The sequence below is a fragment of the Poecile atricapillus genome, chromosome 20 (genome assembly GCF_030490865.1).
Source record: "Poecile atricapillus isolate bPoeAtr1 chromosome 20, bPoeAtr1.hap1, whole genome shotgun sequence".
Classification (NCBI taxonomy): Eukaryota; Metazoa; Chordata; class Aves; order Passeriformes; family Paridae; genus Poecile; species Poecile atricapillus.
The window spans coordinates 10,715,048-10,740,000 of NC_081268.1; the positions used below are offsets into that span (position 1 = coordinate 10,715,048).

General features: G+C 50.7%; 1 protein-coding gene across 5 annotated transcripts in view; it reads left to right on the plus strand.

Moving 5' to 3' along the window:
- Positions 1-24,953, plus strand: part of EXD3 (exonuclease 3'-5' domain containing 3) — a 195,179-nt gene that overhangs the window by 59,142 nt on the left and 111,084 nt on the right. For all 5 annotated transcript variants that reach the window (XM_058853503.1, XM_058853507.1, XM_058853506.1 and 2 more), the window contains 5 exons: positions 3,955-4,008; positions 4,600-4,739; positions 6,191-6,291; positions 11,777-11,850; positions 12,941-12,979. In XM_058853503.1, coding sequence (XP_058709486.1) covers positions 3,955-4,008; positions 4,600-4,739; positions 6,191-6,291; positions 11,777-11,850; positions 12,941-12,979 — 408 coding nt within the window. The remainder of the gene's footprint in view (positions 1-3,954; positions 4,009-4,599; positions 4,740-6,190; positions 6,292-11,776; positions 11,851-12,940; positions 12,980-24,953) is intronic.

A 24,953-nucleotide genomic window follows, 5' to 3' on the forward strand; every position in this document is an offset into this window, starting at 1 on the left:
ACCTACACGAGGGTTAGGTGGAACTCAGTGTGGTGCTGCCCAGATTTGAGTTCTGCCCCAGGCTCAACCAGCCCTCTGCTGTATTTTAGGGATTTATCTTTGGGAGACAAAACTATTACAAAATGTCCAGGTGGGATTTTTTGCGTTCACTATCATTCAGTCAAAGAATGGCCCAGAGCTCCCCAAGGATGAGGAGACCCAGGAGCTTGGATGGGAGTCGATCAGGACATGGCCACCAGCTTTTCTCCTGCCCTGAGCAGTGCCCTCCTCACATCCCTCTCTGTGCCCTCATCACATCCCTCTGTGCCCTCCTCACATCCCTCTCTGTGCTTTCCTCACATCCCTCTGTGCCCTCATCACATCCCTCTCCATTCCCTCCTCACATCCCTCTCTGTGCCCTCCTCACATCCCTCTCCATTCCCTCCTCACATCCCTCTCTGTGCCCTCATCACATCCCTCTCCATTCCCTCATCACATCCCTCTCTGTGCCCTCCTCACATCCCTCTCCATTCCCTCCTCACATCCCTCTCCCTGCCCTCCTCACATCCCTCTCCATTCCCTCCTCACATCCCTCTCCATGCCCTCCTCACATCCCTCTCCATTCCCTCCTCACATCCCTCTCTGTGCCCTCCTCACATCCCTCTCCCTGCCCTCCTCACATCCCTCTCCCTGCCCTCCTCACATCCCTCTCTGTGCCCTCCTCACATCCCTCTCCATTCCCTCCTCACATCCCTCTCTGTGCCCTCATCACATCCCTCTCCCTGCCCTCCTCACATCCCTCTCTGTGCCCTCCTCACCTCCCTCTCCCTGCCCTCCTCACATCCCTCTCCGTGCCCTCATCACATCCCTCTCCATTCCCTCCTCACATCCCTCTCCATTCCCTCCTCACATCCCTCTCCATTCCTTCCTCACATCCCTCTCCGTGCCCTCCTCACATCCCTCTCCATTCCCTCCTCACATCCCTCTCCCTGCCCTCCTCACATCCCTCTCCATTCCCTCCTCACATCCCTCTCCATTCCCTCCTCACATCCCTCTCCATTCCCTCCTCACATCCCTCTCCATTCCTTCCTCACATCCCTCTCCGTGCCCTCCTCACATCCCTCTCCATTCCCTCCTCACCTCCCTCTCCCTGCCCTCCTCACATCCCTCTCCGTGCCCTCCTCACATCCCTCTCCATTCCCTCCTCACATCCCTCTCTGTGCCCTCCTCACATCCCTCTCCATTCCCTCCTCACATCCCTCTCCGTGCCCTCCTCACCTCCCTCTCCCTGCCCTCCTCACATCCCTCTCTGTGCCCTCATCACATCCCTCTCCATTCCCTCCTCACATCCCTCTCCATTCCCTCCTCACATCCCTCTCTGTGCCCTCCTCACATCCCTCTCCGTGCCCTCCTGGGGCTCAGCAGAGGGAGCAGCGTGCCCCAGTTGTCATCAGGGTATTTTAGGACAGCTTGGACACTGCTGTGTGCTGCAGTAACAATCATTGGTGCTGTTATTAGATGATGCTGGAGACTCTGTGTGGATGAAACACATCTTTGTGCAAAGGCTTCCTGTCCCAGCAGCCACGAGAGTGATGTTGATGTTCTCTTTGGGGTCTGGGGGAGTGAGCACATTGATAGGTGTCAGTGTCTCAGCATCCCCAGAGCTTGCCCATGTTCCTGCATCCTGCCAAGGCTTCTGGCCCTCGCTGCTGTTCAGGATTTGTGCAGCTCTGCTGCTCCAGCCCCAGGATGCAGCTGGATGAGCGGGATTGCCCCATCCCAGCTCCCCTGGCTGCCATGGGGAGCTCTGGCTCTGCCTGGGGAGGGGGTTCCTCCCCCCTGGAGTGAGGTTACAGCCTGCTCGGCCTCATTAAAGTGTTTGTTTTCCGAGTCAAAATGAGCCTGCGAATGAGGTGTTGCTTTGCTGAGATCTTATCGGCTGTAAACACACTGGTTAAAATAGGGTCCTTTTACACAAAACTTGTTTGTGGAGTGAAACAATTCAAAACACGATAATAACAAAACAAAATCTTAAAATAGCTCGGAGTTGAGACCACAGACACAGCTGCCAAGCACTTTCATCTTTCTTACAGTTACTCACATCTCTTCTGTGCTGTTCCCATTGTAAATTGGCTGATGTTATCTCTGCTGGGCTCCTGCTCAGCCCCTGCAGCAGCTGCACCCTGATCCTGGTGCCTGTGCTGGGGCTCAGCTCCTGCTTCTCTCTCGTGTGGAGCTTCAGGCATGGACAGGACATCTGCCCTGCTCCAGGAGAGTTCCCTGGGGTGATAAATTGCTGATAAAAACCAGTTTATGCCAAGGGCTGGGCCAGGCTGCCCCAGCAATGGGGTCACCACCCCTGGAGGTGTTCAGAAAAGCTGGGGATGTGTTTTGGCTGTGGTCGCTGAGGGGGTGCTGATGGCTGCAGTTGGTGATCTCAGAGGTCTTCTCCAGCCTGATGGTTCCATGAACTCTGTGTGATTGGAGTTCCTGTGTCCTCCAGGCCTGGAGAGCTGAGCCAGCCCTGGGAGGAGGGGAGGGCTCCATTTGCTGCACAAATGAACTTGTGTTGTTCTGCACCCTTGGGAACACAGTGAAACATCAGCTGGGGAAAGAGGAAACCCCAAGCTGACACCACACACCTTGTCTGATGAAGTCACCTGTACAGTTAGTAGAGCTGGAGATAAACCTCTGCCGTGTAGATAACAGTGCTGCAATTAGGTTAATCTGAACATTAAAAAGCCATTAGGGAGCTGTTGGATGTTGCAGTTAAAACTAAGGCTACAATAGGAGATACTAATGAGATCAAATGGTGAAACGAGCCCTTGAGAGTTGCAAATATTTATTTTTTTTTTCCCTTTTAATTATTTTCTTTAGTTCAGCAAACTTGAGGAGCTGTGAGGAAAGCAAAAACAGTTTTGGAGACCCAAACCCCTTTTCCAGGTCCACACTAGAAATAGCAACCTTCAACTTGAGAACAATCCCTCAGCTTGAACATTGTGGTGTTAAGCTGATGGTGTGAGAGGAAAGAAGCAGCTCTTTGCCTCTGACTTGTGGAACAGTTCTAAAGTCTGGAGTCAGGGAGAGGTTTGGATGAGGTTTAGCTGGGCTGAGCAATGCTCCTGCATCTTTCTGTTCAGTCTCTGTGTTAATGGTGATTCCTCTTTTCCTCACTTAAAGTTCATCTCTTGATTTCTCTTTTGAAGATGAAGCCTGGACTTCCAAGGAAGCAGTGTTAAAAAAAATATAAACCACCCAAACTTCCCCAAACCCAAACCAAAACAAACAGAAAACAAAAATGTTTTCCCCCAGCTGGGATGGGACAGGCTGGACCAGCTCCTCTGAGTTTGAGCTCTTGCAGTTCATCCCAGCAGGTTCCAGAAGATCCTGATTTGGAGACAATTTGTGAGCATGGCAGGTCTTGGCTTATCAAAGATTTGGAGTGCCCATGAAAGGGAAAATCCAGTTCTTCCCTTCTCTGTGGTGCCCCTGGTGCTTCCAGGGCTGTGGAGTGCCTCAGGAATTTGAGAACCTGAAGCCTTTTGATTTCAGGGTGTTTAAAATCTTGAGTTGCTTTCACAAAATGCAGCTGTTTCACAAAGCTTCAAAGGCAGAGAGAGGCTGATAAAGTTCAGTCAGAATATGGTGGGTCAGGTGTTTTTACCATGACATTGATAGGAAATACCCATCCCAGCTGGTTTTGTCCAAGTGTTTCACTTGCTTTCTGCCCAACAACTTGATCTTTCATTTTTGCTCCAGGGGCTGTTGCTGCTCAGGATATGCAGCTCTGCCAGGAGTGTTCTTGTACATTTTCAATGTGGCCAAATGTTTGCAGGGTTTGGGCTTGATGACATAACAGAGATAATTAACACATTAAATATGTGTATAACAGCATTTTTACTTCACTTTGGAATAATGCCCATTTATCCACTGTAAGGTTCTTCTAAATACACAACTTCTTTTCATGTTTTCTAGGCAGCCATACTGAGCATTAAGCTGAAATTACAGCCAGATCAAGATGTAGAGAAGGTGAGTCATTTCCTCTGCAGGCTCCTCTGTCATCAGATCCACCTTTTGTTAGCAGGAGATCCACCAGGGCCCTCCAGGAGATCCACCAGGAGATCCACCAGGGCTGTCCAGGAGATCCACCAGGGCCCTCCAGGAGATCCACCAGGGCCCTGCAGGAGATCCACCAGGGCCCTCCAGGAGATCCACCAGGGCCCTGCAGGAGATCCACCAGGGCTGTCCAGGAGATCCACCAGGGCTCTCCAGGAGATCCACCAGGGCCCTCCAGGTCCTGCTGCCTTTCACTGAGGCTTTGCTCCATTCCCAAGAAGCCCCTGTTGTGTTGTTGATGAGTCTTTACACCAAGGTTAGGCACAGAGGGGTTTCTTAGCCCCCATTACACCTCTTGCTCAGTTTTTCTGGCTGCAGCCACTGCTGTAAGAGCTGCTGGCTGTGCTCAGCACTGAGGCAGAGATCAGTTCCTGGCTCTGTTTGTGTTCCAAATGTCCCAGCTCTCCTGTAGGCAGCACTGGTGGCTTGGCCAGGGTTGGAGCTCTCGTGCTCCATGGGGATCAAAGGCAGGGCACGGTGCTTTAACACAATTCCTTCTCCTAGATGTGCACCCCCCTGCTGCTCCAGGATAAAGCTAACCTGGTGGAAGATTATGTGGCAGAACATCCCGAGCTGCAGAGGAAGCTCTTGCAGACCCTGGACACGTGGTGTGACCCCAGCTTCAATATCAGAGACATCACAAGGTAGAAACAACTTGTGTTCCTGAACAGCTGGGGACAGGGTGCTGCCAGAGCAGAGTGGGGCTGTCCCTGAATGTGCTGGGATGAGAGAACTGTGGGGCTGTCCCCTGGCTGTCTGTCTGTCCTCACAGCACTGTGGGGCTGTCCCTGAATGTCCTGGGATGAGAGCACTGTGTGACTGTCCCCTGGCTGTCTGTCTGTCCTCAGAGCACTGTGTGACTGTCCCCTGTCTGTCTGTCTGTCCTCACAGCACTGTGTGACTGTCCCTGAATGTCCTGGGATCACAGCACTGTGTGGCTGTCCCTGTGAATGTCCTGGGATCACAGCACTGTGTGGCTGTCCCCTGTCTGTCTGTCTGTCCTCACAGCACAGTGTGGCTGTCCCCTGGCTGTCTGTCTGTCCTCAGAGCACAGTGTGGCTGTCTCTGAATGTCCTGGGATCACAGCACAGTGTGACTGTCCCCTGGCTGTCTGTCTGTCCTCACAGCACTGTGTGGCTGTCCCCTGGCTGTCTGTCTGTGCTCAGAGCACAGTGGGGCTGTCCCCTGGCTGTCTGTCTGTCCTCAGAGCGCTGTGTGACTGTCCCTGTGAATGTCCTGAGATCACAGCACAGTGTGGCTGTCCCCTGGCTGTCTGTCTGTCCTCACAGCACAGTGTGGCTGTCCCCTGGCTGTCTGTCTGTCCTCAGAGCACAGTGGGGCTGTCCCTGTGAATGTCCTGGGATCACAGCACTGTCCCCTGCCTGCCTGGCTGTGATCATGTCCCAGATAAGGGAACACAATGTATTGACTTTTCAGCTGAAAAAGGGACAATTCTGGTGGCTGTGCCAGAGCCTTCTCCAATGGCCCAGCCCGTGGGACAGAGGAATCCTTGCTGTTGCCAGGTGCTGCTTTCCTGCCAGGATGAAAGCAGTGCAGGACACCACAGCAGCAGAGCAGTGCCAGAGCTTCCCGTGGAGCTTGCAGCAATCGGCCCCTGGTGCTTTGCTGCAGACAAGGGTGACTTTCAGTATCGGTTGTACAGGTTTGGCAGGGAGATAACACCGTGATGAAGTGGCAGAAAAACAAGAGATGCAAGTGGTTAACCTTCCTGTGCTCATCAGCTCGTGGTGTGTGTTTTCATTTCTGAATTGCCTCTCACTCGGCTGCCTCCTGTCACTCAGAGCCAGCAGCACAGTCACAGCGTGGCTGCAGTGTCAGCTCTGAAAAAGAGATGAAAAGGCATTGCTCACTTTCTCTGCCTTTGTAATGAGCCTCTGGACCTGCTTCAAGTGGTTGACTGAAACTGTCTGAAATGTGTGGTTGTGCTGTTGGTTTTTCTCTGTACCTCGGGAAAGGCAGGGGCCTGTCCTTCCCAACATCCCACAAACCCCAATCCCTCTCCTGTTAAATGTTTGCTGCTTGGGAAACATCCTTTAGATGATGCCACAGATGTGTCTTTCTGGTGTTGTTACAGACCATATCAAGGCCTGTCCAGGTACAAACCTGAAAAATTCAACCGCAGAGTGCTTGGCAAGCTGGTCTTCAGGCTCCTGGAGAGATTCAACGTTGACCCAGGTACAGGATATTGCAACATATTGTGGAGTTATCTCAGTAATAAAGAACAAAGTCAATTTGTCTTCTTCCATGGTCATCAAGGAATCTCTGCTGTCATTTATCCTGGGGAATTTCAGGGTATAATTAATGATATTGAAAAACAAAGCTGGTAAGTTATGGGAATTATCACTTTGTGCTGTCCAAGAATGAAGTGCTGGTGACTAATAGACTGCTTCTGCCATGATGTGAAATAAATCCTGACCTCAGCATGGCTCTGCATAAACACACCATGGCCAGCTCTGAGTTATGGCTGCACCCCTCTCACATGAGAGGCAAGTCATTATTCACTGGGCTCTGTTCTCTTGGGCTGGGGTGCAGCAGGGAGGAGATAACCCTTGGGAAGCAGGAGCCTCACAGCCCTCGGGATCCTCTGCACAAAAGAGGTTTGCTGGGGGAATTTTAAAGCTCTTACAGCCTTGCAAGAGAAGTGGCACATTTTCCATCACTTCAGCAGCAGCTTCACCAGCAGCTCTCTAACAAAATCTGCTTTGCTTTGGTTCTTAGCGGGGATTGTTGGTTTTTCCTCCTCTTTGTGGCCTTGCACCAGACTCTCTTAGGTGCACCGTTAGCTTTTACCCTGCAGAGGTTTCCATCATCAACCCAAGGTATGCAATTCTCTTTTCTTGGCCTGAAAAGGCTTTTCTAACCACAAACTGTGGGCTTGTTACACCTGTCAGCAACACTATTGCATATTTATCTTCCCATCTTCAGACTGCTGTCCAAAAGTTAACAAGATAAACTTTTCAAACCCTCACTGGAGGAGAAGTAGATATAATTAAACCCAGCACGTTTGTGTGAGAGCTGAGACATATGGGAATGATTTATTTAGAAATTAAAAGCTTCCCAGGAGTTCATTGGTTTTCAGTGGCTTCCCCTCCTTGACAGTGCTGGGCATTTAGTCAGCTGTGTTGTCTTTGATGGGCTGGAAAAAGAAAAGAGTTGTTCCCCTTTCCTTATGAAAGCTCCACCTTGCAAGGGCATGATATAATGGTAAAGATGAAATGATGTAACTGTTTACATGCAAAATTGTGAGAAATAATAATTAAAGAAAAGAAAAACCTAGGAAAGGAGCATGTGTTGGGCTCAGGTGCACTCTGGAATGCAGCGTGCTTTCATCTGGTGACGTTGTAGGTGCTGATAATAATGGGGATAACAATGGAATTAATGATAATTCCTGGTCCTCCAGCCATTCACTGGTGAGGAGGTTCCTTGGGGTAAATGCAGATCCCATTCCTTGCAGCCCTTTGTCCCGTGCAGGCTGCAGTGCCTGCAGTGCAGGACGAGTCCTTGCTCCCGAGGGGATGCAGCTGATGCCAGAGCTGGGTGACCCCACAGTCCCATCCAGGACAGGAGGTGTTGATTTTTTACATCATTCCACGTGTAATTACGAGCAGGAATTCTCAGCTTGCTAAACTCTGCCTGTCAGTCTCCTTTGGAGTGTTCTGGAAGGGGATGAGTACCTGCAGAGGAATTGCTGCCTTGGTGCTGGGCGTGCTGCAGCTGAGTTGGGAAACGCTGGCAGCTGGAATAACGTGGCTTTCTTTGTCTTCCCATATCTCCCCTCCCTTTTGCTGAGTTTCTAGGTGTTCTTGCTCCATTCTTTAATGAAAGCAAGTCTGACTGGGAGGGAAAATGTACAAAGTACTTACAAAAGCACTTAGAAAAAGTAAACAGGCTGGGCAAAATGTACAGATACAAGGCAGCTCATTTCTCTTGTTGTGAGCAGCTCCCCCAGGCACTGGTGGTGGGATTTCTTGTTCATTTCTTGTTTCATTTCTTGTCACCTCACCTGGGCTCTGATGCTGCTTTTGGTCTCCCTGTGAGTCCCACTCGCTGTGGGAGCAGCAGCAAGGAGGGAAGTGGCTTTGCTGAGAAGGGCTGCAGAAAAATGAGGTTTCTGGCTATGAGAAGGCAAACTCAGTGTGTGACTCAGTTCTTGCAGCTCCAAATGGACCTGGAGATTTCAGTGCCTGAGCTGAGTCGTGCCCGCTCACAGTGACCCACCCTGGCTGCCCAGCACAGCTGAGGGGTCCCTGAGAGCTGCAGCACCCCTGGGAACTGCCAGCCCCAAATTCCAGAGCCAGTTAGGAGGTGACCAGATTAAAAAAACATCTCACATCTCAGGGGGAATAAAATAAAAAAATAAAGTAGTCCTCTCAGATTAGTTCTGTTCTTTTTCAGAGCTGTATTTCAGTATTTTAGAGTATTTCAGTATTCCTGTTAACTCCCAAACAGGCCGTGGGAAGTGGGAGATTTTCTGCCCAGTCCCAAAGGTGTCCCAATAAACTGTGTGGATTTCATTTAATTACCCTTATTGGGGAAGGAAGAAGCTGGGCAGAAGTGGTGTGTGATTGAGGAAATTGAGGTTTATGGAGTCTTTCCTCACAGCTGGGTCAGGGCTCTGGCTGAACCAGCCTGCAGCTTTTCCAAGCTAATTACTTTATAGTCTTTGGAGACCCTGTGAGATGGACTTTACAAATGCAGGTTTCAGGCAGAGCAGATGTCAGAGGGGAGGGAGCAGCCCCTGCCCAGGGCCGGCTCCATTCCCTGCTGTGGTTTCAGGACACAGAGACAGCTCAGCGATGTTTCCCATTGACAATTCCCAAGTCTGAGGTGGGAAGGACCCTGCTGGGAGAAGTGGAACAGCCTCGTGTGCTGGGCACTGGCACTCAGCCCGGGTGCCAGTGCGGGAGATGGGAGAGGAGGGCCCGGGAGGGAGAGGGGAGCCGAGAGCTCTGCAGGGGCTGGGGCAGCGCCGAGAGCCTTTCCAGACACGAGAGGAGCGTTCCCTGTCTGCAGCCAGCCCTCCCTGGCTCCGAAATGTCACTCGTGTCCCTGTCACCGCCCCGCCCCGCGCCGCCGGGCACCAGAGGGCAGGAGAGGGCTGTGCAGGGCCACAGCTGGACAGGTGAGCACAGCTGGGGCCACAGCTGGACAGGTGAGCACAGCTGGGGCCACAGCTGGACAGGTGAGCACAGCTGGACAGGTGAGCACAGCTGGAGCCACAGCTGGACAGGTGAGCACAGCTGGGGCCACAGCTGGACAGGTGAGCACAGCTGGGGCCACAGCTGGACAGGTGAGCACAGCTGGGGCCACAGCTGGACAGGTGAGCACATGAAATGCACATGAAATGCACATGAAATGCACATGAAATGCACATTAAATGCACATGAAATGCACATGAAATGCACATGAAATGCACATTAAATGCACATGAAATGCACATGAAATGTGCACACGGATTTGCCTTTTCCACATGGAAGCCAAGCACTGAACTCCCCCAGCACTGAACTCCCCCAGCTCTGAACTCCCCCAGCTCTGAACTCCCCCAGCTCTGAACTCCCCCAGCACTGAACTCCCCCAGTTCTGAACTCCCCCAGCTCTGAACTCCCCCAGCTCTGAACTCCCCCAGTTCTGAACTCCCCCAGCTCTGAACTCCCCCAGCTCTGAACTCCCCCAGCTCTGAACTCCCCCAGCTCTGAACTCCCCCAGCTCTGTGCTTTGGGTGTTTCCTTTAGAAGCTGACAGGAAAAGCTCTCAGTGGATCTTCAGGGTGGCCTGGGGGGGTCCTGCCACGGTTCTTTCTGAAGAGCTTTGAAAGCTTTAAGTTAGCTAATTTTTACATTATCTTACATTCTTTAGAGAGCGTTCCTTTCCATGAGCTGATGATTTTCCCTCCAGGTATTGGGACAATATCCAGAGGGAAGATCACCATATTTACCGCTGCCATATCCTGGCTGATAATTGCAGTCATTTCCTCCGATGCTTTGAGGGGAGGGATTTCTTGTCACACTGTGGAGGATTAACTCACAGCGAACAGCTCTGAGTGCTTCTGGTTGAGATGGAAGCGCTGGGGCTTTGGGGCACTGAGGAGCTGCTGGGGGACACCAGGGGACACCAGGGGGACACCAGGGGACACCAGGGGACACCAGGGGACATCAGGGGGACATCAGGGGACACCAGGGGGACATCAGGGGACACCAGGAGACACCAGGGGGACACCAGGGGACACCAGGGGACACCAGGGGACATCAGGGGACACCAGGGGACACCAGGGGGACATCGGGGGACACCAGGAGACACCAGAGGGACATCAGGGGACATCAAGAGACATCAAGAGACATCAGGGGACACCAGGGGACATCAGGGGGACATCAGGGGACACCAGGGGACATCAGGGGACACCAGGGGACATCAGGGGACACCAGGGGGACATCGGGGGACACCAGGGGACACCAGGGGACACCAGGGGACATCAGGGGACATCAGGGGACACCAGGGGACATCAGGGGACACCGGGGGACATCAGGGGACATCAAGGGACATCGGGGGACACCAGGGGACACCAGAGGACACCAGGAGACACCAGAGGGACATCAGGGGACATCAAGAGACATCAAGAGACATCAGGGGACACCAGGGGACATCAGGGGACATCAGGGGACACCAGGGGACACCAGGGGGACATCAGGGGACACCAGGGGAACACCAGGGGGACACCAGAGGACACCAGGGGACACCAGGGGGACATCAGGGGACACCAGGGGACATCGGGGGACACCAGGGGACACCAGAGGACACCAGGGGACATCAGTGCACCCCTGTGACCGCAGGCTCTGGATGCAGAGATCTCTCCGTGTTCTCCTGCCTCTGTCCCGGTGCGGGGCACTCAGGGGATGAGGATTCTGTGTTTCTCTGCTCTCTGTGGCTGCTGGCCCTGCTCCCTCTGGCTCCGGGAGTCGCTTTGGCCCCATCTGAAAGCTCCCCAAGGCTTTGGGGAAGGTTCCCTGTGACACAGACCTGTGCTAAAGGTGGCTTTAATCTGCATTCTTTATCTCTCCTCGCTCTGGATTTCAAAACAAGGTTCTGTGCGAGGATCTTGGGTTCTGCACTCGTAATCAGCCGTGTCTAATGAAGGTGACAGCAATAAAAATAATAACAACAACTGTGGCTTGCCAGCTCAGCAAAGCTGCACTCCCCACCCTCTCTGTGTGGCTGGGGAGCCTCTCATGGGTCTGTGCTTTATCCATAAACTTCAGCCACAAGTTTACATCCTGAGTATTCACAAGTGCTTCAGTGAATTAACAACACAGCTCCAATTAAAGCCCGAGAATGCGGTGCCCTGTGAGGATGCTGCCTCATTAAAGGTGTGAAGTCATTGACTGTGGAGCAGATTGAACAGGACTGAGTGGATCTTATCAGGGCTGCTGGAGGCAGAGATATCAGAGCTGAGAATTAGCATTGCTAATCACGGATGAAAGTGTAAATAACAGTTTATAGCTGAGATAAGCTGACAATGTGTGAGTCTGTCCCTCATTGTTCCAAGTGTGAGGGCATCCTGCCTTCCACAAACCCAGTCTGACACTGGGGAAGGAAAAGTGTAATGTCTAGACAGTAAAACTTCCAGGAAATTCTGTGTACTTCAATGTGTTTTTCCTTCTTTCAGCTCTCTGCCCTAATGTCATAAACCAGCGGCACTTGAGGACCCTGAATTACCTCTTCTACAAGAGATTCGTTGAGGTACGTGCTGTGCTGTGTGTGTGAAATGAGGATTGTTGGTACATTTACATTTTTAATAACTTGATTGAGACAATCAAAATGTACCAATAGTTGATGATCAAGTTTTGTTTCAAGTTCTGCTCCCAATCCCTCCCAGTCCATCAGGGAAGGCTCTGATCTGTCCTTGTGGCTGCCAGAGGAGCTGGGGAGGATGGAGCCCTTCAGCATCTCAGGGTTTCAGTGACATCCCATGGGGAGCAGAGAGCATTTCCCCAGGAGTGTTTGTTTAGAGGGAATGCATTGGTGAGCTGCTCTTCTGCTCTCTCTGGCCTTCCACTTCCTTTCTTTTGGAGAATTTATTTGATTTGAGGTATCTAAGCTGGCCAGTTACTCCCATTAAGGTCCATTTGGCAGCTGTTTCTGGGCCCAGTCCCTTCTGAGAGCTCTTTGGTGCTCTCTGTTCACCGTGCTGGGTCTGAGCTCTGGTTAAATGGCTCCTTTATCTCACTCGTGTTTAAATCACATGCTTGCATATCTCAAAGTTGTTTTCTTTGAAGCTCTTGCTGCCTGTTTCCTCTTGTACCTTTCCAGAAGAGTGCCACTGATGCTCCCTGTGTCCTCTGCCAGCTCTGGGCTGAGACTCGTGGGGTTTGTGCAGCTCTTGGCAGAGTGGAGAGCAGCTCCCCTCCCTGGAGTTTGTCTCCAGGTTTGCCTCTGAATTGCATTAGAATGGGAATATTATCAGTTTATAATGAATTCCAGAGGATTTTTCATGATTTGAGTGTTAAGAAAAATTGTATTTTTATATTCTGAAGGCTCAGCCTTGGGTCTGAGCCCTGAAATCCTCCCTTGGCTGGAGCCCTGGGGGTGGCTCCCCAGGCTGGGCACAAACTGCAGAGGAGTTTCTGTGTTTGGGGTGCTGTGACTGAACTCCCCTATTCAGGCTGTGCTCTGCCATGCCCCAGCTGGACACCCTGAGCTGTCCTGGCTGTCCCAGGAGCATTCCTTGCTCTCAGGTGATGCCAGTGCTGAACGAGGTGTTCATTCCTGGTTTGCTGGATGGAACAGCCTCCCTTTCCTAAGATGCTCAGCAGTGATTTTGTCTTTCCAGAAAACCATGACTGAGGAGAACTGGGCAGACCACATTCAGGTGAGTGTGGATTTCCCTCTCCCTGCTCTGTTTGCTTGGAGGTTATTTGAAGATGTTTTAGGATGTCCAGCTCTGGATGCTGGAGTCCTGCTCACAGTTCTGCACTTCCTCAACACTTTGGAAGCAAAACTGTAAATGCAGGGAAGGGCAAGGGAGAACACTTGTATTTTAATTTCTTTTATGTCTTTGAAAATGCTTTTGTTTGGCTGGGCCCAAACTAGAACTTGTGGCCAAAGCTCTGAGGGATGCAGGGTGGGATTGTTGGGGGGTGTGCAGGGCCAGAGCTGGGCTCAGTGACCTCTGTGGGTCCCTTCCAGCTCAGGGTATTCCATGGCTCTGTGATTCTGGGATTTAGATAAGATTATCAACTACATCCCTTTACCTTCCTGCACTTGTAAGTGAACACTGCAAGTATTTCCACTGATTAATGACAAGGAAGGGGGAGAAGAAAGAGGCTGTTTCTCAGCAGCAAGCAAGGTGTGTGAGAAAACTGGGATAAGTGTTAGATTCCCTGTGCATGCTCTGACCATCTGCAGCAGGTGATTGGTGTTGTGACCTCTCTGTCTCCTGATGTGGGACACAAGTAATTTTAGCAGCACAAGGAGAAGGGAGCAGGGTGGGTTTTCCTGGGTGTATAAACAGGAGAGTTCAGACCATCGTGGTTTGGCCTGATCCTACAATAAATACAAATGTGACAGTGAAATAGCAGAAAATTCCATGGAGATAAACCAGCAGTGGTTATTTATGTGTCCATGATTTCCCCATGGAATGAGTGTTGGCTCCTGCTCCTGTGACTCCTCTCAGGTTGAATTCTGCAGCCATTGGGGATTTCTGAAAATCCATCTGAAGGGTGAGCATGGGCTGGGAGTGGTAGCAGGCCAGGCTGCTCTGAGGGCTCAGGCACTGTCTGGACACAGCAGCAAAGCAAGAGGAGTGTGGGGTTTCCAAGGATCATTCCCTGTGATCCCTGGGAGGCTCCTCCACTCGGGACAGTCCATGGTTCTCACCCTGGGATGTGCTGTGGGGTGTGGGAAGGGCTCTCTGTGCTGCTGCAGTGTGGGATGAAGCTCCCAGGTTCTCTGGAGCCAGAGGCTCAGGATATCCCTGGGATGTGTGTGTGGTGTGTGCTGAGCACAGAGCTGCTCTGGGGCTGAGCCTTGTCTTGCTTTCCAAAGGATTCCACACTCTGGATTTCCTGCTCCTTGCCAACTGCTGTATTTTTCACAAGTGTGTAATTATCAGCTGAGTGGTGCTGGAACTTGCCTGTTATCAGCCTGACTCGGTGCTATCAGAGATCCCTGTCTCTGGCATCACTTGAAAGTGATGGAATCTGTAGCTGTGCATCTCCAGGAAGCTGAAATAACAACCTGTGCAGGGAAAGGAGGGAATAAAGGGAGGATCTTTGAGCAAGGTTTGGTTTTTAGTGCAAAAATGAACATTATTCAGGACTTTATTTACAGGGGGGGATGGCTCAAAGTTCACTCAGAGCTTCACAGACTCACAGGATCTCAAACTGCTTTGGGCTGAGAGGGATCATCCAGAGCCACCCCAGCCATGGCAGGGACACCTCCCACTGTCCCAGGGTGATCCAAATCCCATCCAGTGCCACCCCAGCCATGGCAGAGACACCTCCCACCATCCCAGGGTGATCCAAATCCCATCCCATCCCACCCCAGCCATGGCAGGGACACCTCCCACTGTCCCAGGATGATCCAAATCCCATCCAGAGCCACCCCAGCCATGGCAGGGACACCTCCCACTGTCCCAATGTCCAGCCTGGCCCTGGGCACTGCCAGGGATCCAGGGCCAGCCCCAGCTGCTCTGGGCACCCTGTGCCAGCCCTGCCCACCCTGCCAGGGAGGCATTTCTGGGTGCAGCTGTTTCCCATGTTCTGCACAGGGAGAGCCTGCAGCTGATCTCTGGCCTCCTCCAGCTGGGACAGTGAGATAACTTATTTATTTTAAATTTCTGAGCATGAAAATCAAGCACTGTGCCAGCTCCTTCTCTGGGTGAGTAGGGGTCAGATGCTGGTAATTCCTAGGAAATGCAGAACTCCAGCTCCACTACAGTTCAAGGGTTGTTATGCTGCTTTCAGACAATGTCCAGAAATCTGCTCTTCCTTCTGTGCAATACATTGGGAAAACATTGACAATTCCTGCTACTTAATAGGTGTAAATTACCTTGCACTGCAGCAAGGAGTTGATGTAATCTCATTTATTTGACCAATTCATTTCTAAATGGCAGTGGCTGATACCAAGATTCTGTACAGAACCATTTTGACCTCAATTAAAACACAGCTACCTCTGGAATAAAATGTAAAAGCTGTTACACTCAAGAAGGCAATTTTTAAAGGGATTTCAAAGGGCACAATGCCATTTAATTTTTCTAAGGTTTGTTTTGTGGCCAGAACATCTGGCCAGGACTCCTGCTCTGGGGAGGCCTGAAAAAGGACAAGGAGTCAAAAAGACCACTTTGCAAACAGCCACATCCACTGCTCTTCCCTGGAAGCCCTGAGTTCAGGGAAGCTTTTCAATTGTTTGGGTACAGGGAGGAACTGAATCTGGTGGGGAATGAGGCAGTGTGTGCTCTGCAGGCAGCAGCGATGCTCTGGGCTGATTAATAAGTGCCAATCTCTCAGTGTAAGGCTGCACACAAAACCATCCTTCCCTGTGGCTGGAGTGAAGTGTTTATTCAGGGCTGGGATGGATTTCATCACTGTCAAAGCCAGGCTGGCTCTTTACCTGGAAGGTGGAAACCCAAACGAGTTTAACCAGCCAACATGTGGAGTCCCCTGTCAGTACTCATGGAATTTCTTTAGCAGGAAATGAAACCAGTGGATGATTGTTTTGTTGGCCTTAGAAGTCTCAAGGAGGAATCATCAGCTGAGATAAATGTTCCTGGTCCCTCCAGTGGTGCTCCTGGCGAGGTGCTGAGCCCCTGGAGCCCAGCAGCTCCCAGTGTGGGGGTGTGTGTCAATGTGCAGGAGCTGCTCCTGCTTCTGCCAGTTCAACCATCTGCAGAAGAGCTGCAGTTACCTTTCCACAGCTTTAAGCAGCTCCCTAACAGCTGCCATTGCAGAAAAGAGACCGTTGGAGTTTCTTTTCCTTTTCCCCTTTGCAGAACAGCTGGTGTTTATACCTGGACTAGTGACAGCTTGAAGGTCTGCTGTCTCTCTCTCCTGGGAAGTCAGGACTGGGGGAATTCCTTTGTTTCAGCTCAGAACTGGCAGCCTTTCTTCCCCAAGTGTCCACTTCTAGCTCCCATTTCTCCTTCCATTCCTCTCTGCCTTGTTTCCCCTGTTCAGGGGCTGGCAGGAGTGACAGTGCTTTGACACTCATTCTGCTTTTTCCCTGTGCCATTCTCTTTGGATTCACTGTTGAGCACACAGCCACAGCGTGGTTTAAAGGGAATATTAAACCATGGACAAACTAGAGTTTGCAGTAGGAGGAAAAGTGGGAGGCAGAAGTATCAATCTCCTTCCATTTTTCAGTTCAGTGTGTTGGTGGGGACATGCATTGATTAGGAATAACTTTGGTTACAGGAAAGCAAAAGGATGAGTGATGGGGCTGTGCAGAGACATCTGTGACTGTCTCAGGATCAGCATTCCGTAATTCCAGGAGCTGGACTCGCTGATCCCTGTGGTTCCCTTCCAGCTCAGGATATTCTGATTCCCTGGGGCTCAGCTCTGCAGCTGCATTCTGCTCTGGGGAGAGAGCAGGCAAACCTGCACCTGCACTGATGCAGTTTATACTGCAAAAAGAAATGGGAACTTTGCACTGAGCAAGCTCCCAGCTGCTGGGGGAGAAAGGAGCAGATGGGAGAAGCTGCAGGGTGTTCCATGCTCCCCTGCTCAGGAAGAGTCTGGCAAAGGATGACGTGCACAGTTCAATGGAAATTCTTGCAGCTACTTCCTGCATGGCTTGGGCTGTGTTAATTCTCTGTAGGGTTTGGAGGGCTGGTGTATCTACTGTAATTGTAGTAGTTTTATTTATAACAAATCCAGCCATTGCTAGATAAATAAATTGTGGTTAAGCACAAAGATGCTGATGAATTCTGGTGTAATATTACAGTATGCACAAAGAAGCCAAGACAAACTGCCATCATTTGCTGTCCAATCTACCAAATTGTCAAAAATGCCAAGATAATTCTAAAAGTCAGCCAAAAACTTCTCTGCAGTGATGTAAGATATGTTTGCTCAATAACTTTAGAAAATCAGCTCCCATTTACTGAAGTGTGGATCCACAGGGCCAGGCTGGGAATTTTCAGAGCTGTGTGTCTGATTCTGCTTCAAGGAGGGATTGGCAAGGGATCCTTGGAAAGCTCAGGACCTCAGTCTTAAAGTTGATGGCCAAATAGCCTTAATGTGCAAATGAATTAAGTACTGGAGAGTGAAGAGAGGAAACTGGAGAAAACACACTGGGGAGGGAAAATCTCCTTTAAATTGTTTTGGTGTATTAGAGATGCATTCTGACCTTAGCCCCCTGCCACCAGGCAGGGCCAGCGTGCTGCTAAGCACTGTAATTACATTTCTGTCACTAGCAGGCATTCATCTGGCAGCACAGCTTCATCAGAAGGAGATTTGGTATGGTATAAAGAAGAGCTAATTGGCTTATGGCTGTAGGTTGAGAGGTCAGGGTTAGATTAAGGAGTTAAGAGCATCAATGAGCTGTTCAACTCCACTGGGGTGTGCTGGCAGAGGTTTAGTTCTGCCAAGAGGGAAAAGCATCCTAGGAGTAGGAAACTACTCAGGAATTATGATCCTGCAAAACCTGATAGGAGTGTGTGGAACATACCAGCTCCTTAAAATCAGCATCAAGAGTGGTGTCCAGGATATCTGTTAGTGACTGCAAACTGCAGCAAGTGCAGGGTAAAAGTCACAGAATCCCAGACTGCTTTGAGCTGGAAGGGACTTTTCAAAAACTCATCTTGTTCCAACCCTCTGCCATGGCAGGGACACCTCCCACTGTCCAGGCTGCCCAAACCCTGTCCAGCCTGGCCTTGGGCACTGCCAGGGATCCAGGGACAGCCCCAGCTGCTCTGGGCACCCTGTGCCAGGCACTGCCCACCCTGCCAGGGGAGAATTTCTCCCAAATATCTGATAAAAATCTCCCTTCTGTCAGTTTAAAACTGTTCCCCCTCACCCTGTCACTGCCTCTGTATAAAGTCACTGTTTTCTGTAAGATCCCTTCAGGTACCAAAGGGCCACAAGAGTCTCCCCAGAGCCTTCTCTTCTCTCAGGTGAATCCCCCCAGCTCCTGTTCGTATCCCACAGAATAAAAATGAGGACAGGCTGACTTCAGACAGGCAAACCCTCATGTTCCTTCTGCTCCAGGACCAAGGGAGCCCTGGAAGAGCCCTGCCCTGTGCAGCCCAGGAGGGGAAGGCAGGGGGAAGAGGGGACACGGAGCTTTCCTGTGTGCCAGGGGAGCACAGAGGGAGAGGAGGGATTCAGTGGCAGGAACAAAGCAAAGAGCAGGGTTTGCATGTGCTGGCTCTGCAGCTGGGCCCTGCAGCTCCATGGCAGGAGCCTCGTGCTGCCCTGGCCCTGCAGGAGCTGCTGGAGCTGCAGTGTGCAGGTTCCCTTTGCCCAGTGGCACCGAGTTCTCAGCCCTCACACACACACAGAGCCCTCTGCCCTCCTTCTCCAGCCAGCAGGGAAACAATCCAGCACTCAATAATCATCCCAGGTTCTTTAAACACTGGAATCCATCGCTCCCTGTCTGGGTGCTCACTGATAGAGATTGCCTTCTGAAGGCAGCAGCACATCAGCTGCCTTGCACACAGATAATCAGGCTGCTGGCAATTGATAGTTTGGCTGTATTATGCTTTTAGGCAAGATTAGTTCCCCAGTTCCCTGCCAAGAAGAGAACCACATAAACAGAGGATTGTTTAGAAACAAAAAAAGTTCCTCTTGACAGAGAAGTCATGTAAATGGGAAGAAACAGGAAACTAATCTTCCCTTGTTCGCTCTGAAAGAATGCATATCTCTGAGGAATGTTGTAATTATGGATTTAGGAAATCAGTCCAATTTGCCAGGGTGTGAATTTCAGAGTTCATTCAGTCAACCCTCTCAAACATTTCTTCTTCAGAACAAAAACCACCAGGAGCTGAAGTGTATCAAAAGAGATTAAAGGAGAGAAAAATCGACTGCCAGGCTTTGCTTTTGGGAAAGATCTTGCACAGATCCTGATTATTGCTTTGGCTCTGAGTCAGGGAGGTTTGGGCATGGCAAAACAGAAATCAGTGGTATGTTTGTCCATGTGGACATGTTTGTCCCGTGGGCATCTCCTTTTCATACACTAATGATGGGAAGAGTTTGTGCTTCTGAGCAAGTATTTCAGTTGTCAGGATTTTTGCTGATTTATTTTGAAGGCTTTCCTAAATAGAAAAGAGGAGACTTTTTTCCTAAGCAGGTCTATGGATTCTCATGGTGCACATGCCTGGTATGGGAACAGTTACTGGTGGGTTAATTGCACACTGGTTTATCTCACCAGGGTTAATGGATGTGCTCCAAAAGGCACAGCCCAACAAGCAGATGAGGTGTGACCCTGTGAGTTCAGCCCCCAGAGAAGCACAGGAACAGGGGTTTCACTCCTTGGCAGCCCTTGGTGATGTGCAGCTCTCTCAGGCCCTCTCCCTGTCCCCAGGGTGGCTCTGGCAGCTCATGGAACTCCTCAGTGTGGAATTCCTGCAGACACATCCTGCAGCACAGGTCGATGGCCCACGCTGCTGCTGAGCTGGGATTTGGGATGCTCAGATTGGACAGGCACCCTTCAGGCAGCCCCAGAGCTTAGCAGAGAGCTGTGTTTCCCTTTGCAAGCTCCAGGATACAAACTGGAGCAGAGCTCTGCGATGGTGACTTCTGGAGAACATTCATGGAAGTGTCTGGATTGTAAAAACCTTCTGAGAGCCCAGAGAAACAATGTCTGGTGACATGAGGCTCAGGCTGAGAGAGGCTGAGCAGCAGCTCCAGGAGAGCAGGATTTGCCACTGGCCCCTGCCACTTCATTGGTGTGTGTGTGACACCGTGACAAAAGGCACGGAGATAAATGCTGCTCCAAAATACACTGGGAGATAAGGGCTGCCAGTTTGTCTCCAGTGCACTGTGTCACTGGCCTTAGACAAAGCATCTACTGTGATAACAACACACCACTCTCCTCTGAAAGAGCTTGGCCAATTTCCCCATCCTCATTCATCTTCAGCCTTGCCAAGTGCTGGAGTGCTCCCAGAAAACATCTCCAGCCTTCCATCGTGGGACCAAGGTGTGAGAAACCTGGAAGCATCTCAAAAATCTGTGCCTTATGTATTCACACCAAGCCCTTGGTCCTTTGCTGATCCCTGGGATGAAAAATATTCCACAGGGCCAGGGTTAGGCTGGAATTCAGAAGGTGCCTCTGCAGTGCTTGTGAGAAAGGGATTTAGGGAGGAGGCACAGACCCTCAGGAGACACCTCACACAGGAGAGAAGGGAAAAGAAATTATATCTGAAAAGCAAGTAGGGCAAAGTTGCCTTAGTCTATTTGCTATGTAATTGTATTTTGGGGGGTTTATGGATGTCAGACAGTTACTTTTCTCTTCAAACAAAGGTTATTTTAATGGGGTTAGTGGGACACCACAGCTCATTGCAGAGCTACACCTGTGCCATTCCCTGGCCTGCTAAGTGGAGGTGAGAACAAGCTGTGATTTTGTGTATCAGCATACCTGGAGTTATGGGATGTAACTGAGGAAAATGAGTTAATTGTGGGTTAAAATAAGAAGTTATGATCTGGGAAAGTCCCCACAGTGTCAGGCAATGCTGACTCTGCTGAAGAAGAGCAGGAGCTGATCAGTGGCCCCAAAGACAAGTGGCAGTGCTGACTGGTCCCAGCACAGCCCCAGGCTCCCTTCCTCTGGGGGTGTCTGAAATCTGCAGTGAGAGGAGCAATGGGACCAGATCCCTTCCCTGAAAGCCCCTGCACAGCAGCAGGGCCAGCTGGGCACTGAGGGCTGATTTTCCAGGACAGTATTTTCAGTCAGTGGGGAGTGGGATCAGGGTCAGGATGAGTTTTGTTATCTCACTCTGTACCATGGTGCCTCTTCACCAAGAAGCCTGTCCTCAAGTGTCAGTGCCAATAATGTCCCTGCAGACTATTGCACCTTCCCTCTTAAAGCTGCTAAATATCTATTTGGGAGCTTTGGGCTGCAGATCAGGGCAAGGTTCTTCCCCCAGAGGCTGCTGGCACTGCCCAGGCTCCCCAGGGAATGGGCACGGCCCCGAGGCTGCCAGAGCTCCAGGGATGCCCAGGGTGGGATGCTGGGGGGTCTGGGCAGGGACAGGGGTTGGACTCTCTGGTTCTTGTGGGTCTCCCCCAGCTCAGGACATTCCATGCTCCTCCATTTCTGTTTGGGTTTCTGCTTTCTCCAGCCAAGAAACATTGCTATCCACTACTGGAGCTACTGAAGTGAAATGTGGGAGTGATCACAGCAGATTCACTTCAGTGGAACATCCTGTTTGGAGCCTTTCATCTCTGTGCAGGGAGGTGTCCGTGCCATGGAGCTGCTGCCAGCAGCAGCTTCATCTGTCCTGAGGCTCTGTGAGCTGAGTGAAGGCCTGTAGAGGATGTCCAACAATGTGCTGAAGGAAATGTATCAACCTCTTGCTCAGTGATTTTGAAAATGCTCTTTCTCCAGCTCTGCCTCTGAAAGCTGTGTTGGTTCTTTCCCTCTGCTCTGTACCTGCTCACATCTGTGGCAGCTGCAGCAGATTTTGGAGACACGATGACTTCATCTGTTGAAAATTAATTACTTCCCTCGAGGGCTGCCTGACAAAAATTTGGAAGGAATCCCAGTGCAGGAAATGTGTTTGGATCTGTGTGTAGCATTGTTGAGCGTGATCAGGACCATCCTGTGTTCTGGGTAAATGAGAGCTTGGGTGTTCTTCGCCCCGGAGATCCCTGGCACTTGGAAGCTGTGGGTGTGTGTGGAGAGGAGCCTGGGGAATGCAGGGCACTGCTGATCCCAGCACCACTTGAAGGGGGTTTATGGGAGAGAGGGAGAGGGATTTTACATGGGCAGACAGTGAGATGACAAGGGGAAATGGCCTGAAGCTGAAGGAGGGCAGGGTTAGATCAGACATGAGGAGAAATCCTCCCCTGGCAGGGTGGGCAGTGCCTGGCACAGGGTGCCCAGAGCAGCTGGGGCTGCCCCTGGATCCCTGGCAGTGCCCAAGGCCAGGCTGGACAGGGCTGGGAGCAGCTGGGACAGTGGGAGGTGTCCCTGCCATGGCTGGGGTGGCTCTGGATGGGATTTGGATCACCCTGGGACAGTGGGACGTGTCCCTGCCATGGCTGGGGTGGCTCTGGATGGGATTTGGATCACCCTGGGACAGTGGGAGGTGTCCCTGCCATGGCAGGGGTGACACTGGATGGGATTTGGATCACCCTGGGACAGTGGGACGTGTCCCTGCCATGGCTGGGGTGGCACTGGATGGGATTTGGATCACCCTGGGACAGTGGGACGTGTCCCTGCCATGGCAGGGGGTTTTCTGGATGGGTTTTCTCTTCCAACCCAAACCATTCTGGGATTCCAGGATCTCTGCAGGCTCTCCAGAGGGCAGGATCCCCCTCCCTGTAGGGAACAGGCTGTGGCCATGGTCTAAGCTGGTTCTCAGAGTCCCAGCTCCACCCTGACACTTCAGTTAGGTCCCTTCAGTGACATCTGATGGTGGCACTGCAGCATCTCCCTGTGCAGCAAAATGATGGAAACTTTGACACAGAAACCTGGAGCACAAATACAATAAAGTTGCAGTGACAGGGCATGTTCAGGGAATGCTTAAGCACAGGTGTCTGTACCTGCCACACCACAGGGAATTCAGCAGTGCTGTCAGTGCCCTCCACTGCTGACAGGGGTTTGTCCTTTTCAAGTCTGGATTTCTTTTTCCCCTTTTAAAATTGCTGACTCTAAAATATTCTCCTTGACATTTTCTCTACACTAGCAGGAGGGGTTTTTGTTGATTCTGGAAGCACTTGAAAACAGGGGAAATTGGCCAAGACATTCAAAAGTTAAATTAAAATCTGACTCTGCAAATAGCCAGTGTCAGTGGTGTGAATAACGTCCCTCTTTGGGAAAAGATGCTGAGGCAAAGGGCAGAATTGGCTGGGACTGAAATGTAGCTTAACACATACAGATAAAACCCATCTAGGGCTGGAGAGAGCGATTCCAAGGGAGATATTGGATATTTGGTTTCAAAATGATTGGTACCAATGGAGGAATGGTTGATGGGTTAAGGTCAGGACATTGCTGAGCTTGCCCTGTGTGGTTGGTGTGAGCTTTGTGGAGCCTTGGCAGTGAGAACAGGATTTACGGGTAGGAAATCTGCAGCCGTCGCTGGGGAAAGCTTTAATCGTGGATTACTGTTGGTGTCAGGGGTTTCTGAGTGCTCCTATGGATTAAGGAATGTATGATATGTCTAGAATTCCAGGAGGGATGTAAACAAGCCTCCTGCTCTGTAGAATCTTTTCCTGCTCAGAGGTGTCGCTGATGTTGATCAGAACAGCGGTGCCAATTTCCTCTTGAGGAGTGTTCATTTACTGACAGCAGAGCCCATGAAATGTCATCCCTGGTGAAACATTGCTCTCTGCATCTGTGCCCACATCTTCTGGGGCCAAACTTTCCACATTCTTGCCTCTTGCAGAGCTGTTGTGGTGGAAGCCTTTCCCCTTTAGAGCAATGTTGGGCTTTTTCTTTTTTTCAGTAAAAAACAAACAAAGCTATTTTCTGTTTCAGAATACAAGATGGGATATCTCTGGAGAGATTAACCTTCTTTACAGAGTTGTTTTTTGTGGTTGAAAGAAGAAATCTGTTATCATTAAAGTAATATAAAAAAAATCTGCACCTCGTTATTTCCAGAAATAAAGCTGCCACAATGAGATTTATTAAGAACTGACTCAGGGTGAACTGAAGAAAGCTCTAAGACCAAAGAGTTTGTGTTTTAATAAAAAGACTGGAAGACAATAGGATGGACACAGGGGGAGCGAGAAGAGGGAATTGTTCTGCAGTGTTAGTAAGAAAATATGTTCTTTCTGGGAAGGACTCAGAAGTGGCTTGGCAGATGTGCAGGAGGCTTCAACTCAGCCCCTCTTCACGTGCTCAGTGCTGGGGCAGCAGTTCTTGGGAGCAGATTTTGGGAGCAGTTTTTGGGAGCAGTTTTTGGGAGCAGTTTTTGGGAGCAGTTTTTGGGAGCAGTTTTTGGGAGCAGTTCTTGTTGGGAGCAGTTTTTGGGAGCAGTTTTTGGGAGCAGTTTTTGGGAGCAGTTTTTGGGAGCAGTTTTTGGGAGCAGTTCTTGTTGGGAGCAGTTTTTGGGAGCAGTTTTTGGGAGCAGTTTTTGGGAGCAGTTCTTGTTGGGAGCAGTTTTTGGGAGCAGTTTTTGGGAGCAGTTTTTGGGAGCAGTTTTTGGGAGCAGTTTTTGGGAGCAGTTCTTGGGAGCAGTTTTTGGGAGCAGTTTTTGGGAGCAGTTCTTGTTGTGAGCAGTTTTTGGGAGCAGTTTTTGGGAGCAGTTTTTCGGAGCAGTTTTTGGGAGCAGTTTTTGGGAGCAGTTTTTGGGAGCAGTTTTTGGGAGCAGTTTTTGGGAGCAGTTTTTGGGAGCAGTTTTTGGGAGCAGTTCTTGGGAGCAGTTTTTGGGAGCAGTTTTTGGGAGCAGTTCTTGTTGTGAGCAGTTTTTGGGAGCAGTTTTTGGGAGCAGTTTTTCGGAGCAGTTTTTGGGAGCAGTTTTTGGGAGCAGTTTTTGGGAGCAGTTTTTGGGAGCAGTTTTTGGGAGCAGTTTTTGGGAGCAGTTTTTGGGAGCAGTTCTTGGGAGCAGTTTTTGGGAGCAGTTTTTGGGAGCAGTTCTTGTTGTGAGCAGTTTTTGGGAGCAGTTTTTGGGAGCAGTTTTTGTGATCAGGCTGCTGCTGCCTGGGCTGCCAGATCCCTGCCAGCTGTTCTGAGCCTCTGCACCTCTG